This window comes from Oncorhynchus keta, chromosome 15 (genome assembly GCF_023373465.1).
Source record: "Oncorhynchus keta strain PuntledgeMale-10-30-2019 chromosome 15, Oket_V2, whole genome shotgun sequence".
In the NCBI taxonomy this organism is placed as follows: domain Eukaryota; kingdom Metazoa; phylum Chordata; class Actinopteri; order Salmoniformes; family Salmonidae; genus Oncorhynchus; species Oncorhynchus keta.
The window spans coordinates 23052016-23066945 of NC_068435.1; the positions used below are offsets into that span (position 1 = coordinate 23052016).

Consider the following 14930-nt stretch of genomic DNA (forward strand, 5'->3'; position numbering starts at 1 on the left):
TGAAATGGGCTAGCTAGTTAGCGGTGCGCACTAGTAGCGGTCACATTTTCAAAGCCTTTGATTTAGTGCAGTGCTAGGTTTGTAGTGGGTGTATGGTGCTTCCCAAATAATTTTACAGAGAGAGAGAAAACTGGCAGGCTCAGTTAGTTGCCTTGCGATAGGTAACACAGGTCCACTCTGTGTCCTCAAGAAATGTGGAGCTTTTATGTCTGTTTCATAAAGCAGAGCTCTCTCTCCAGAGTATCAGCTCATAGTGTGGATTCCCTGAGAATTATTAGATTGGTCAGCAGTCACATCGATCCATTCTTTATTAAACCATGTATCCTCAACTCATCTTTTCACTATTATTGGTGATGAGAAAATGTTTTATTAGTATAAGTCTTGCTTTCTTCAATATCGTATAAGCCTATTGTATATAGTTTGATTTCATTAGTTAAGGGTTCTACATACATTGTAAATGTTTGTCATTTGTTTCGTTAGTAAGCGCTACAGTTGAACTCCCCCTAGTGCTTGCTTATTGAATAACTTCTGTATCAAGTGACCAATCGCAGTGAAGTCATTGTTTTCTAGACTTCTTTCACATGATTCTCTATAGCTCTATAGCTGCTTTGTAAGTCTGATCTGTGTCTATTTCTGTATTGCAATTCATCTGGAAAGAACATTGGCATTAACTCTACAATGACTCTCTCCCCTCACTCTCTCCCCCTCCCCCACTCTCTCGCTCTCCCCCTTCTTCTATCTCTCTCTCCCTCTCCTCCCTCTCTTACTCCACCTCAGGAGCAGTTTGAGTTTGCATTGACAGCTGTTGCGGAGGAGGTGAACGCCATACTCAAAGCTCTTCCACAGTGAGAGGTTTACCCACTACCAAGCCTCAGCAGACCTCCCCAGGGACCTCCCTCCTGTTCTCCTTCTCTCGCCCACACTTTCTTTCCCCCACTCCTTCTCTCCACCTCTCTGTCTTTGTGGATGTTGTGCGAGAGAGCATGACCTGATCTTAGTCGTGTATAAAAATAAAACAAATCTATTGTGAACCTATGGAGCTTGTTTCCAAACAGACAATTTAGTGCATCAAGACTTTTACTGATTGAAAAACATGTTTATCTGTTAAATTACTAGAATATATCAATGACAGAAATATTGTTTTTGTGTGTGTGTAAATTATTATGTTGGTCACAACATCTGCATCATATGGCATATTTAAGTTGAATATTTGTTTTTACTTTGATCCTATTATGCGGTGTACTAAATCATACCATGTAATGTATATTAAAAGGAAAACTGCTTAATTAGATCAAGTGAACACTGATAACAATGATGCTGATATTAATTCTACTTACCATAGTGATAATTACACCAAGCAATATGTGTTTCTTCAGCTTGTCCAGACCTGGACAAATAATTGTATGTTGTGGACAACGATTGTGAGTAAACTTAACTAATGTCAGTAAACTAAACTAGCTAATGCCTGCCTCAAGTAAAGCAGTTCTATGAATTGGTGTACTGTATGTACAATGAAAACGATATTGTCATTTTGTAAATAAAGCAGTTCATCTAATCTAGGGTCTGGATTCAATCCGTATCGCCAAAGTATCACAGAAGATCTGGGTTAACATGTGAAGGTCATTTCTAATTTAGTCGACATATCCAGCGTTTACCGTGAATGCAGTTTTACCGTGAATGCAGTTTTACCGTAAATGCAGTTTTACCGTAAATGCAGTTTTACCATGAATGCAGTTTTACCGTGAATGCAGCCTCCGCAACCGCGGGAACATTGCCTTTAATTTTCAATCATGCTATAAAGTAGATCATCAGTGCTACGGATTGAATAAAGCCCTAGATGTACATGTAGCATCAATGGCTTAAGTGTGAATATAAGCTGCCACTGGATGTCCCTGTGTCTTATTAACAAGTCCATATCTGCGTTCCAAATGGCAACCCTTTCCTTATATACAATAGATAACTTATTTTGACCAGAGCTCTGGTCAAAACAAGTGCACTATGTAGGGAATAGGTTGCCATTTTGGATGCTGACCAGGCAGGTTTGTCTGCACTACAGGAGTACTGTCAGCTAAATAATTATAATATATGCCATTTAGCAGACGCTTTTATCCTGTACAGTCACGCGGGCCTACAGCTCTACCCCAACACTTTCTGCTTTGACTAGACTCATGCCATTAGATCACAAAATCTTGGGTCAAGCTTTCATGTTTGTCCATTGGATTCTGTTTTTTGTACACCCAATATTTTCTGAATTGCAGATGATATGACCTGTTTTTTTAGCATACACTCGCACATGGCTTTTTGAAACTATTATTCCCCAAATGTATCTCCTTCAGCCTCAAAATATATCATGTCACCATGAAGAAAGCCAAGGATATGATTTACTATTCACTTTGACAAGCCAAGGATATATAATCATGCAATTTGAGACATTAATTTCTGAAGAATAGTAGTGCAAGTACAGAGGGGAAGATAGTGGATTGTTATATTACATATTGGCATAAACTTATTTGACCTATCACAGCTGTGCTTCCAAAATGGCACCTGATTTCCTTTCTATTACACTTCTTTTCCTTTGGTCCCTGGTCAAAAGTAGTGCACTATAAAGGGAATAGGGTGCCATTTGGAAGACATTCAGAGTTCAAGCGGGCCATGTTATGTGTCCCATACTGTAACCACTGCAAAAAGCTTTCAACTAATTTATTGCAAGAGATGGCTGGTTTGACCATTGATTTGTATATATATGATTATTAAAAAAACAGCAGAAAATATTTTGTTCTATCAGTGAAGATAAACTATTGTGAATAAAGTCCCATTATTGATGGCGTGTTGTATTGCAACCTTGTACTCCCTGATGTTGTTCTTCTTTCCACCACTATCTGCTGAGCAGTACGTATTTATGTTTTGCCTTGTCTGATTAGGCAAGGAACCTCTATAAAGACCTGATCCTATTTCCCAATAGCTCTAAAAATGGTCTCAAAGAAACCTTAGTTTCTTTCTAAAATTCTAAGTTTCCTTCTGGTTCAAAGGTTCTTTCTTCTTAGCCAGAGTGTCTGAATGGCTGAGTGCTATTCTGATCTCCAATCTGCATGGTGGTTCACATGGCTTGGCAGCTTCATGCTACTTCAGAGTGTAGATTATGCTATCAACACTTCCTACCAACCACACAGTAACAGGATGCAACACTGACTGTCTCCTGTCTCATAACCACACTCTCGCATGCACACACACACACACACACACACACACACACACACACACACAGTATGAAGAAAAAGAAGTCACCATGAGAAATATCACAGGGATATTTAAAAAAATATAAATGAAGAACAAGCTTCATAGACAGAAATGATTCTGCTTTACATAGTAGAAAGTTAATTTAAAGAGATCGACAGGTGGCATGGTGAGATTGCAAACTAAATCTTCCCTTATGCCTCATCTTTGAGGGCCTACTGTAGTCTTTCAAGACATCGATGGGTTGTTTTATGCTTTCTAAGTCAACATCTCAGCCAGATACAATACGGTATGTACCTAGCTCAGGGATAGACTTTTCTCTCAATCATTAAGCTCTTGTTTTGCCATGATAAGCACACTAAATAAACAGTAGAAAAGTATTTGAGTCCTAACCTTGCTCCTTTGGTCCCTCTAAGAAGTGACACCTAGCTAATAAAAATGACTGTGGTGTATTGTATTGCAACTTGTACTCCCAGATGTTGTCTTCTTTCCACCACTATCTGCTTGTGCTGTAACTATCACCACCAAAATAAAGTTATTATATTATATTCTTCTACCCTACAAATTAGGAGCCTTTTCAGGACCATGGTCAACTCTCTTCCAAGCATGGGCTCTAGTCTAGTCTACTGCATGTTATGTAAGAGCAATCCAAAAGGTGTATGTATCTCACTGGAATACTTGGAACAAGCTCTTGTTAAATGTCAACCTGTTTACAGAAACACCACTAAGATTTGTCATTTGACAGCTAGCTACAGGTGCTGGTGGTTGACCCTGAAAACAGCCACTCCCCCTTTTTGGGATGTCATGTCAATATATATATACAGCTTCCGCCAATATATATATTGTGAATACTTGAAATAGAGCCTTGTTCAATGTCAACCTGTTTTCATCCTTATCTGATCATGCGAATGATGTGAGATTCCACACAGCAACCATGGTCTCATTTGCTATATAGTGTAATGCAAAATGATCAACAGTTGTAGTTTGCTATTGGTCTGAGAGCCACAGTTAGGTTACAGCCTCAAGTACATTATATGGTTGCCTGTGTTATGTTTTGAGTCCAGTCTCTGAATGAGGCTGGCTGCAGTGATGGAGGCTACAGATGTAGAACACAAGGCTGATGGATCTTCAGAGAGGTCAGTTGAATGAAACCGCCGTGTAATATTTGAACGACTGTTGCTCCAGCAGGCTTCCAACATCTCGGGAATGAACAGGGGAAAGTCTGAGTCCCAAATGTCACCCTATCCCCTATATAGTGGACTACTTTTCAAATGTAGTGCACTATATAGGGATAGGTCCCATTTGGGACAAAACGACTCAGCCTCACTTCAATCACGATGAAAATCTTTTCTCATTACATCCAATCCAATTTGATTATTAATAGGCGTCGATATGACCATGGCATTTCACTCTGTTTCATCTCGTTCCCCATGCGTCCGTACTGGACACTTCTGGCATTTAGTTGATAATTTTCATTGGTGTCATACGTGTGGTGACCCCAATATCGCATGGTGTCACTTATCATTAGGCCGTTTAACTATTTGCATACAAAAATTGCTTTCCTTCTGCATGGCATGAAAAGACTGCTTTGCATAATTACAAATGATACAGTGATCTCAGACAAACTGTGTACTGGGGAATCATGATAAAATATATTACTATAATAGAAAAGAAAAGCTATATTACAAGACATGAGGAGAGGTCATGGAGAAATTGCTCTTGTTATTTAGGTCTATAAGTAAGCGTACCTCACACGCTGCTGGTAATCAGCTTGTTATTGCCCATTAGAATGAGTGGAATCATGTCAGAACATTGACCTCCATGCATGTTCTTTTCCTTAAGTTATTTTAATAGAATCTTAAAGGGCTCTTTGATCCTTTCTTTGGCTAAAAGCAAAAGGTCAAGTTGGAGCCTTTTTATCTTTTCTATTGTTGAAAGTGTTATTTTAGGAGGGCAAAGAACTCTAATTATCTTGTTGAAGGAAAGCGGAATGAATGGTGTTTTGGTTGTATGATCTAAAAGAATTTAGACTGATTTGAAGAATAAATGTATAGAACAGCAGCTAAATAAAACCTAAGAGAAGAGTTGCAAAGAATTATAAGAATCAAACTACGTCTGATAGTTATTGGACTAGTGACTTGATTATTGATGAGTATTGCCAATTAAAGGTGATGTGTGTGTGTGTGTGTGTGTGTGTGCGTGCGTGCGTGCGTGCGTGTGTGTTTGGCAATTGGCAAGAGGTTGAATGTACAGTATCTCACAGGAGAAAGCATACGAGTCGAGCGAAACAGCGCCCCTTTATTTCTATGTGTAGCCCATCCATCTTTTTCTGTCTGGTTAAAAAGAGTATGATATTTGTATTTGTATTTATTGTGGGGGTTCAGGTCAGGGTTCTGTACAGGCCAGTCAAGTTCTTCCACACCAACAAACACCTTCGGGATAAATTGGAACACCAACTGCAAGGAAGGCCTTATTGCCCAATATCAGTGCCTGACCTCACTAATGCTCTTGTGAATAAATAGAAGCAAGTCTCCGCAGCAATGTGGAAAGCCTTCCTAGAAGAGTAGAGGCTTTTATTGCAGCAAATGGGAGACCAACTCCATATTAATTCCCATAATTTTGGAATGAGATGTACTACGAGCAGGTGTCCACATACTTCGGTCATGTAGTGTATGTAGCTCTACTAGGCTACACTTTGTATAAGACAGTTCTAATGCTTTGTATTATTTACCTTGGAAGCTGAAAACCACCTGAATGTATATCATTGTCATGGACTCAGTTTGTACCCACGCACAGCAGCATGACAACTGGTGTCAAAAGTGGGACTGCTAGCCTGGTTAGCCCAACCAGGTACTAAATGTTAAGTAGTTGACTTAGGAAGTGCTGGTATTTTATTACTGGACCCTGTGAACATTGAATAGCTAGCTCTGGACAGAGAGGAAGTTTTTGAAGCAAGCTAGCCAATGACCTCAATTGTTGCTTGTGGACTGTTAGCTCGCATCATGTATGTAACTGAGCCTGTCAGACAAAGCTAAACAGCTAGCGAAGCCCCTTGGGCCAAAGCGCGAGCCCCCTGTGATAAAGCTGCAATGTCACATGATTAACATCACGAGCGGGTCGCATGCAACGAGAGAGAGACTGTCCCGCTGTACAGAGAGAAACCACTGTGCAGTACAGAGTGTGAGAGAAACCTTAGATGGGGAGAGAAAAGGAGAGATATCTTTGCTGCTCTGAACCCCCAGTAAACAAATCACAAGCACAAAAATCTGCCTTCTTGGTCATTCCTGTGGGAAACTAATTACAGTGAATGAGACAGTGGAAGTTCAGTATTATAACAGTTGAAAAACAAAATAAAAGTGATTTAAAGGGTCAATTAATTAAAAGGCCATCTGGGAATATTCATTAAAGGGACATTGGAGAAAATTCATGAAATTGAAAGCAAAAATGTAAAGATACATTTTTTTTAAAATGTAAAGATACATAATTAGCTAACAACTGTAAATAAAGACTGAGTTGTAAAAATCACAGGAGATATGAGCAAAATGAATAAATCACCAACAAAATGGAGACAGCTGGAGACAATGAGAAAAGTGCGACTGCAGCCTCTAACCCAGAACAGCCCGAGGCCTGGCTACACAAAAGCTTTCATGACCTGGATCCAAAGCCCCATCATGGCCAGGAAAACAGTCAGCCTGGTAGTGATAGAATGGCACTCCAAACGAGTTTCTCCACATCTTCCCATGATGACTCCGCAAGGTAAACCCCCCCATCTAATCACATATGACACCTCATCAGCTTCTGCCAATGCTTCTCCAGACTGTGCCCCAGAGCTACAGATCATCCGACAACGGTCCCATACCTCAGCACCACCACGCCATACATGGAATCCTGAGTACCCAGACACAGAGCAGAGACACTGCAACACGGAGAGAAGAGGCGGAGCTCCGACCCCAACTATGGCCACTCCTCCTTCTACCAGCACCCTGTACATGTCGGTAGACAGACAGATGACTTCAGTGGCTCTCATGGCACCTAACGCTCTGCCTCCTGCTGTTACAGCGCCAAACTCATCACCCCTTTCGATAGAAAAAAATGACTGGAACACCTTTTTCATAACGTTCGACCGGAAGGATCAGAGACAGATATAGACTAGCGCGGAAAGAGTGGACAAACTCCATGAAAGACTCAGAGGCTTCGCAATCCACTTTGTCTGCTCTCTGCCGGAGCATGTCAGGTCACGATTTCCGCCGATTTACTTGAGTAAATACGTTGATTACTCATATCTGCTGTCCTGCGCCTGACTCTCTACACCAGCTACACACAGATCGATTACAGAATCACTCACCTCAAGAATGGAGTCAGCAGGAGCAGACTCCCTCCCTGTGGAGATAGAGGAGTGCGTCCAGCAGCACGCGACCATATTGCAACATCTGGGCACCGCCATGGATCGCATGCTGCAGAAGATGGATCATTGGGGCAGAGGAGGAGGTCGTCCAGTGCCTCCACCTGCCCCACTACAGCAGGTCCCACTGTCCACCCATCCCTCACCCGGTGCCAGCGGGATTCGGCTCGCGCTCCCGAGGGAGTATGATGGGATTGCTGCCAGATGCCAGGGGCTCCTACTCCAGCTAGAGCTCTACCTGGCGACCGTCCACCCGGCTCCTTCGGGACGCGAGAGTGTGTCCGCCCTGCGTCTACCAGGAGATTTATCGCACAATCCCCCCGTCGATGCGGTAAATTGTGCAATAAATCTCCTGGTAGACGCAGCACTTCCCAGGAGTCATGTGTATCCTATGTCACAGGAGGAGACGGTGGCTATGGAATGAATCCCTGGGACAGGGATACATTTGGCCCTCCACTTCACCTGTCTCCTCGAGTTTATTTTTTGTGAAGAAGGATGGAGTCTGAGCCCGTGTATTGACTATCAAGGTATCAATTAAATCACTGTGAGGTACAGCTACCTGCTGCCTCTCATCGCCAGTGCGATCGAGTCAATGCACAGGCGCGCTTCTTCACAAAATTGGATCTCAGGAGCGCTTACAACCTGGTGAGTATCCGGGAGGGGGACGAGTGGAAGACAGAATTTAGTACCACCTCAGGGCACTATGAGTACCTCGTCATGCCATATGGGTTGATGAATGCTCCATCAGTCTTCCAGGCCTGTGTTGACAAGATTTTCCGGGACCTGCATGGGCAGAGTGTAGTGGTGTATATCGACGACATTCTGATATACTTTGCTACACGCGCCGAGCATGTGTCCCTGGTGCACAGGGTGCTTGGTCGACTGTTGGAGCATGACCTGTACATCAAGACTGAGAAATGTCTGTTCTTCCAACAGTCTGTCTCCTTCCTAGGGTACCGCATTTCCACTTCAGGGGTGGAGATGGAGAGTGACCGCATTTCAGCCGTGCGTAATTGGCTGACGTCAAGGCTCTGAAGGGGGCTAAACACCCTTTTCTCATCTGGACTGACCACCGCAATCTGGAGTACATCCGGGCGACGAGGAGACTGAACCCTCGCCAGGCAAAGTGGGCCATGTTCTTTACCCATTTTGTTTTCACTGGTTCCCAGAACACTAAAGCAGACGCACTGTCCCGGATGTATGACACAGAGGAGCGGTCCATGGATCACACTCCCATACCTCCGGCCTCTTGCCTGGTGGCACCGGTGGTGTGTGAGCTGGACGTGGACATAGAGCGGGCGTTACGCACAGAGCCCACTCCCCCCCAGTGTCCAGCTGGGTGCCTGTACGTTCTGTCTGCTGTCCGCGACCGTTTGATCTATTGGGCCCACACGTCACCCTCCTCTGGTCACCCTGGCATCGGTCGGACGGTTCGTTGCCTTAGTGGGAAGTACTGATGGTGGACTTCCTGACATATCTTCCTCCCTCACAGGGGAACACCATAATCCTGGTCGTTGTGGATCGGTTTTCTAAATCCTGCCGTCTCCTCCCTTTGCCCGGTCTCCCTACGGCTCTACAGACTGCGGAGGCCCTGTTCACTCATGTCTTCCAGCACTATGGGGTGCCTGAGGATATAGTCTCTGATCGGGATCCCCAGTTCATGTCCAGGGTCTGGAGAGCGTTCATGGAACGTCTGGGGGTCTCGGTCAGCCTCACCTCAGATTTTCACCCCGAGAGTAACGAGCAGGTGGAGAGTGTAAACCAGGATGTGGGTAGGTTTCTGCGGTCATATTGCCAGGACCGGCCGGGGGAGTGGGCGGTGTTCATCCCCTGGGCAGAGATGGCCCAAAACTCACTCCGCCACTCCTCCACTAACCTCTCTCCTTTCCAGTGCGTACTGGGGTATCAGCCGGTTCTGGCACCTTGGCATCAGAGCAAGATCGAAGTTCCTGCGGTGGACGAATGGTTTAAGCGCTCGGAGGAGACCTGGGACTCCGCCCATGTACACCTGCAACGGGCCGTGAGGCGGCAGAAGGCGAGCGCCGACCGCCACCGCAGTGAGGCGACCGGGTCTGGCTCTCGACCCGAAACCTGCCCCTCCGCCTGCCCTGCCGAAATCTGGGTCCGCGTTTTGTGGGGCCATTCAAAGTCCTGAGGAGACTGAACGAGGTATGCTGCAGGTTACAGCTTCGTCCAGATTACCGTATTAATCCCTCCTTCCATGTGTCTCTACACAGGCAGGTGGTGGCTGGACCAATCCAGGAGTCCGAGGTGCGGGAGGTTTTTTGTGCTTTTTTTTCTTTATTTTACCTTTATTTAACTAGGCAAGTCAGTTATGAACAAATTCTTATTTTCAATGACGGCCTAGGAACAGTGGGTTAACTGCCTGTTCAGGGGCAGAACGACAGATTTGTACCTTGTCAGCTTGGGGATTCGAACTTGCAACCTTTCGGTTACTAGCCCAATGCTCTAACCACTAGGCTTTGTCTTTGTCTTACACATCTGGCTTCAATTCCTCAATTACTTGTTCATTATTTAACCCTCTGTTACCCCATGTTTGTTTGTGAGTGATTGTTTTTCTTGTATACGGTCCGTTATCGTGGGCTCAGTAATTTGTGTTGTATTTGTCGATTTACTTGAGTAAATACGTTGATTAGTCATATCTGCTGTCCTGCGCCTGACTCCCTACACCAGCTACACACAGATCGATTAGAGTCAGAGAGGACTTCACCCTCCTCATTGAGCAGCTAACAGCATTACGGGCAGATGTCTCCTCCTACCACTGTCTGTCACTGCCTGACTGAACTACGCCAGCAAAAGGCGACCACTGCAGAGTTTTCAGAGGAAGTGGGACGCCTGGTAACATTGGCATACCCAGGGGTTAACCTTGAACTTCAGGATCAGTTGAGCAACACTAGGGAGTGACAGACAACCAAGGCAAGATGAGGCGCAGAAGACAATGTCACCATGGAAGTGTGGCCTACAATAGTGACTCCCCCAGTGACCCAAACAGACAGCTATGCTACCACCAACCAGCTGCTGTCGCTGATGGATAAAGTGAAAAGCTACAAGTCACACTGGAAACTGTCATGACTGACACAACTCTCCTGAGTCATGGATATACAGTAGGTCTTACAGCCTGAAACTGGAACCATCAAGAGGAAGGTCTCCCACATGACAGCCCCATCTGAGGTAGTTGATTCCGGTCCCCAAGTCTCACAGCTGCTACTAAGAGACCTTCTTACTACTGTGGTGAGACTGAACACTACAAGCGGGACTGTTCCAGGTCCACAAACCCTGCGGTTGTGGGAAATGAATAGAGGCCAGGTCCCATGGCCCGGGCCTGGCCGACAGTTCCAGCGGCTACACTCTCAAAGAGAACGGAAAAGCCAACAACTCACCAGTAGTTGCTTTAGGTAGGGGTACTAGTGCAGGGCAGAAGGATAATTGGTAATGATCCATGAATTGGCCACCAACCTGTACACACAACTCATCCTCCTAAAACTTGAAAGCATTTTGCCATCCACTGGCATTTTCTACATGAAATCTGCCTTCAGAAATAAAAGCTTCTCCCAAGTGGGTGACACCTACTCCCATTGCCTGCTGCACTGCTGCTTGGATTCCACCTGGTGATCTGTTCACCGTCTGCCTTGGCCTGTCTCTCCTGTCTGGTACAGGTACCCCCCCCCTCTCTCTCCTGAGTTTTCACTCACCTCCAGCACACATGCAGTGTTGGGGAGAGTTACTCTGAACTTATAATGGCTAGCCCCAAGTCGTTATATATTTTATTTTTTTCTTGTGCAGTTTGCTATTTCGCTATTTGCCTCATGACTCCTGCATCATGCTTTGTTGACTACAAACATTCTTTACCCAACCGTGGGATAGACTGTTTGTTCCCACACTCGGGACTCTGACTCTCTATTGGTTACACTTTTGGCCTCCCATCCCATTCTAAATACCTGTCGCCTGCTTTGTATTCATGTTACCTGATGAAATTGCTGTACAATAGGATCTTGTTGCCATCTGATGCACATTCAGATGTCATAAATCAGCACTGCAGATCTCTCCCTGTCCTCTGCCGTGCCTTGATTGTATTACTGTTGATGATATCTGGAAATGTGCATGTACACCCTGGCCCATGTACTGTTCTGACTTGTGCTCTGATATCTGCTTCACTGATTTCTGCTCCCGTAAAAGCCTGGGTTTTCTGCACGTTAACACTAGAAGCTTATTACCTAAAATGTATCAATTGAAATTGTAGGTTCACAGCTCCAATCCAGATGTGTTGGTCTTTACTGAGACGTGGTTAAGGAAGAGTGTTTTGAATAGTAATGTTAACCTTTCTGGTTATAACCTTTTTCAGCAAGAAATATCTTCCAAAGGTGGGGGAGTGGCAATCTTTACCAAGGATCACCTTCAGTGTTCTATTGACTCCATCAAGTCTGTCCCCAAACAATTTGATTTGCTGGTTTTGAGTATTAAACTTTCAAATAGCTCTTTGTTGACTGTTGCTGAGTGCTATCGTCCTCCATCATCACCGGCCTGTACCCTACCTGCCCTAAGATCTCTCCTGGCCCCTTACACCACGTCTGAATTTGTCCTGCTAGGTGACCTAAACTGGGACATGCTTAAACCACCTGACCAAGTCCTAAAGCAATGGGACTCCCTAAATCTTTCTCAGATTATTACCAATCCCACAAGGTATGAATCCAAACACCTAGAAAAGGCTACTCTTCTTGATGTTATCCTCACAAATAATCCTCATATGTATCAGTTTGGTGTTTTCTGTAATTACCTTAGTGATCATTGTTTTTACAGCCTGTGTTCATAATGGCTGCTCAGTGAAACGACCTGTCCTGATTTGTCATAGAGGCTTGATAAAAAAAAATAATGAGCAAACCTTCCTTCATGAACTGGCCTCTGTAAAATGGTATAATCAGCTTGATCCCCTCTGTTGAAGACGCTTGGAACTTCTTTTTTTATATTTTCAATGGTATTGTTAACAAACACGCCCCATAAAGAAAATGAGAATTAAAAACAGGTTCAGCCTCTGGTTTGACCGTGATCTTGCAGAGTTACTCCACCTCAAGAATTGCATTTGGCGAAAGGCTCAGCACACGCATACTCAGGCTGACTGGCTCTCGTTCAGGCAAATGAGAAATAAGTGCACTCAGGCTATCCGGAAGGCCAAAGTTAGTTACTTTAAGGAGCAGTTCTCTCTCTGTGGGTCTAACCCCAAAAAGTTCTGGAAAACGGTTAAAGACCTGGAGAATAAATCCTCCTCCTCACAGCTGCCCATGTCCCTTAATGTTGATGATGTGGTTTTTACTGACAAGAAGCACATGGCTGAGCTCTTTAATCGCCACGTTATTAAGTCAGGATTCCTATTTGACTCAGCCATGCCTCCTTGCCCGTCCAACATTTCCTCATCTCCCACCCCTTCTAATGTGACTATGCCCAATGATTCTCCCTCTTTTTCCCCTGCCCCGCTACAAAGTTTCTCCCTGCAGGCAGTCACTGAGTCCAAGGTGCTATAGGAGCACCTGAAACTTGACCCCAAAAAACATCCGGGTCAGATGCTTTAGACCCTTTAATCTTTAAGGTTGCTGCCCCTATCATCCAACCTCTTTATTCTGTCTCTCCTTTCTGGGGAGGTTCCCATTGCCACGGTTCATTATTTATTTAAAGGGGAGATCAAGCTGATCCTCACTGTTATAAGCCTATTTCTATTTTGCCCTATTTAAAACTGACTGGCTTTCTTGATGTCTATTGTATTCTCTCTGGTATGCAATCTGGCTTCTGCTCAGGTTATGGATGTGTCACTGCAACCTTAAAGGTCCTCAATGATGTCACTATTGCCCTTGATTCTAAGCAATGTTGTGCTGCTATTTGTATTGACTTGGCCAAAGCTTTTGATACAGTAGACCATTCCATTATTGTGGGCTGGCTAAGAAGTATTGGTGTCTCTGAGGGGTCTTTGGCCTGGTTTGCTAACTACCTCTCTCAAAGAGTGCAGTGTATAAAGTCAGAAAATCTGCCGTGTCAGCCACTGCCTGTCACCAGGGGAGTGCCCCAAGGCTCAATCGTAGGCCCCACGCTCTTCTCAATTTACATCAACCGCATAGCTCAGGCAGTAGGAAGCTCTCTCATTCATTTATATGTAGATGATACAGTCTTATACTCAGCTGGCCCCTGTCACGCCCTGGCCATAGAGAGGCTTTTATTCTCTATTTTGGTTAGGCCAGGGTGTGACTAGGGTGGGCATTCTCTATTCTCATTTTCTATGTTTTGTATTTCTTTGTTGTTTGGCCGGGTGTGGTTCTCAATCAGAGGCAGCTGTCTATCGTTGTCTCTGATTGAGAACCATACTTAGGTAGCTTTTTCCCACATGGGTTTTGTGGGTAGTTGATTTCTGTTTAGTGTTTTTCACCTTTCAGGTCTGTTTCGGTTGTTCCCTTTGTTATTTTTGTATTTAGTGTTCAGTGTCAATAAACAAACATGAACACGTACCACGCTGCACCTTGGTCCTCACCTTCTTCCACCAACAGCTGTACAGCCCCTCCCCGGAGTTTGTTTTAAATGCTCTCCAACAAAGCTTTCTTAGTGTCCAACAAGCTTTCTCTACCCTTAACCTTGTTCTGAACACCTCCAAAACAAAGGTCATGTTGTTTGGTAAGAAGAATGTCCCTCTCCCCACGGGTGTGATTACTAACTCTGAGCGTTTAGAGTTTTAGTTAGTCACCTCATGCAAATACTTGGAGTATGGCTAGAGAGTGCACTGTCCTTCTCTCAGCACATATCAAAGCTGCAGGCTAAAGTTAAATCTAGACTTGGTTTCCTCTATCGTAATCGCTCCTCTTTCACCCCAGCTGCCAAACTAACCCTGATTCAGATGACCATCCTACCCATGCTAGATTACGGAGACATAATTTATAGATCGGCAGGTAAGGGTGCTCTTGAGCGGCTAGATGTTCTTTACCATTCGGTCATCAGATTTTCCACCAATGCTCCTTATAGGACACATCACTGCACTCTGTACTCCTCTGTAAACTGGTCATCCCTGTATACCCGTCGCAAGACTCACTGGTTGATGCTTATTTTTACAACCCTCTTAGGCCTCACTCCCCCCCATCTGAGATATCTACTGCAGCCCTCATCCTCCACATACAACACCCGTTCTGCCAGTCACATTCTGTTAAAGGTCCTCAAAGCACACACATCCCTGGGTCGCTCGTCCTTTTCAGTTCGCTGCAGCTAGCGACTGGAACGAGCTGCAACAAACACTCAAACTGGA

The 14930-nt window shown here is 44.5% G+C and overlaps 1 protein-coding gene across 3 annotated transcripts in view; it reads left to right on the forward strand.

Moving 5' to 3' along the window:
- LOC118395205 (receptor-type tyrosine-protein phosphatase N2-like) overlaps positions 1 to 2847 on the forward strand; it is a 181781-nt gene extending 178934 nt beyond the window's left edge. For 2 of the 3 annotated variants that reach the window (XM_052463710.1, XM_052463709.1), the window contains exon 25: positions 778 to 2847. In XM_052463710.1, the coding sequence (XP_052319670.1) occupies positions 778 to 849 (72 nt within the window). In that variant the 3' untranslated portion in view covers positions 850 to 2847. The remainder of the gene's footprint in view (positions 1 to 777) is intronic. The other variant, XR_008065197.1, reaches the window with a different exon arrangement.
- Positions 2848 to 14930: the final 12083 nt, after the last annotated feature.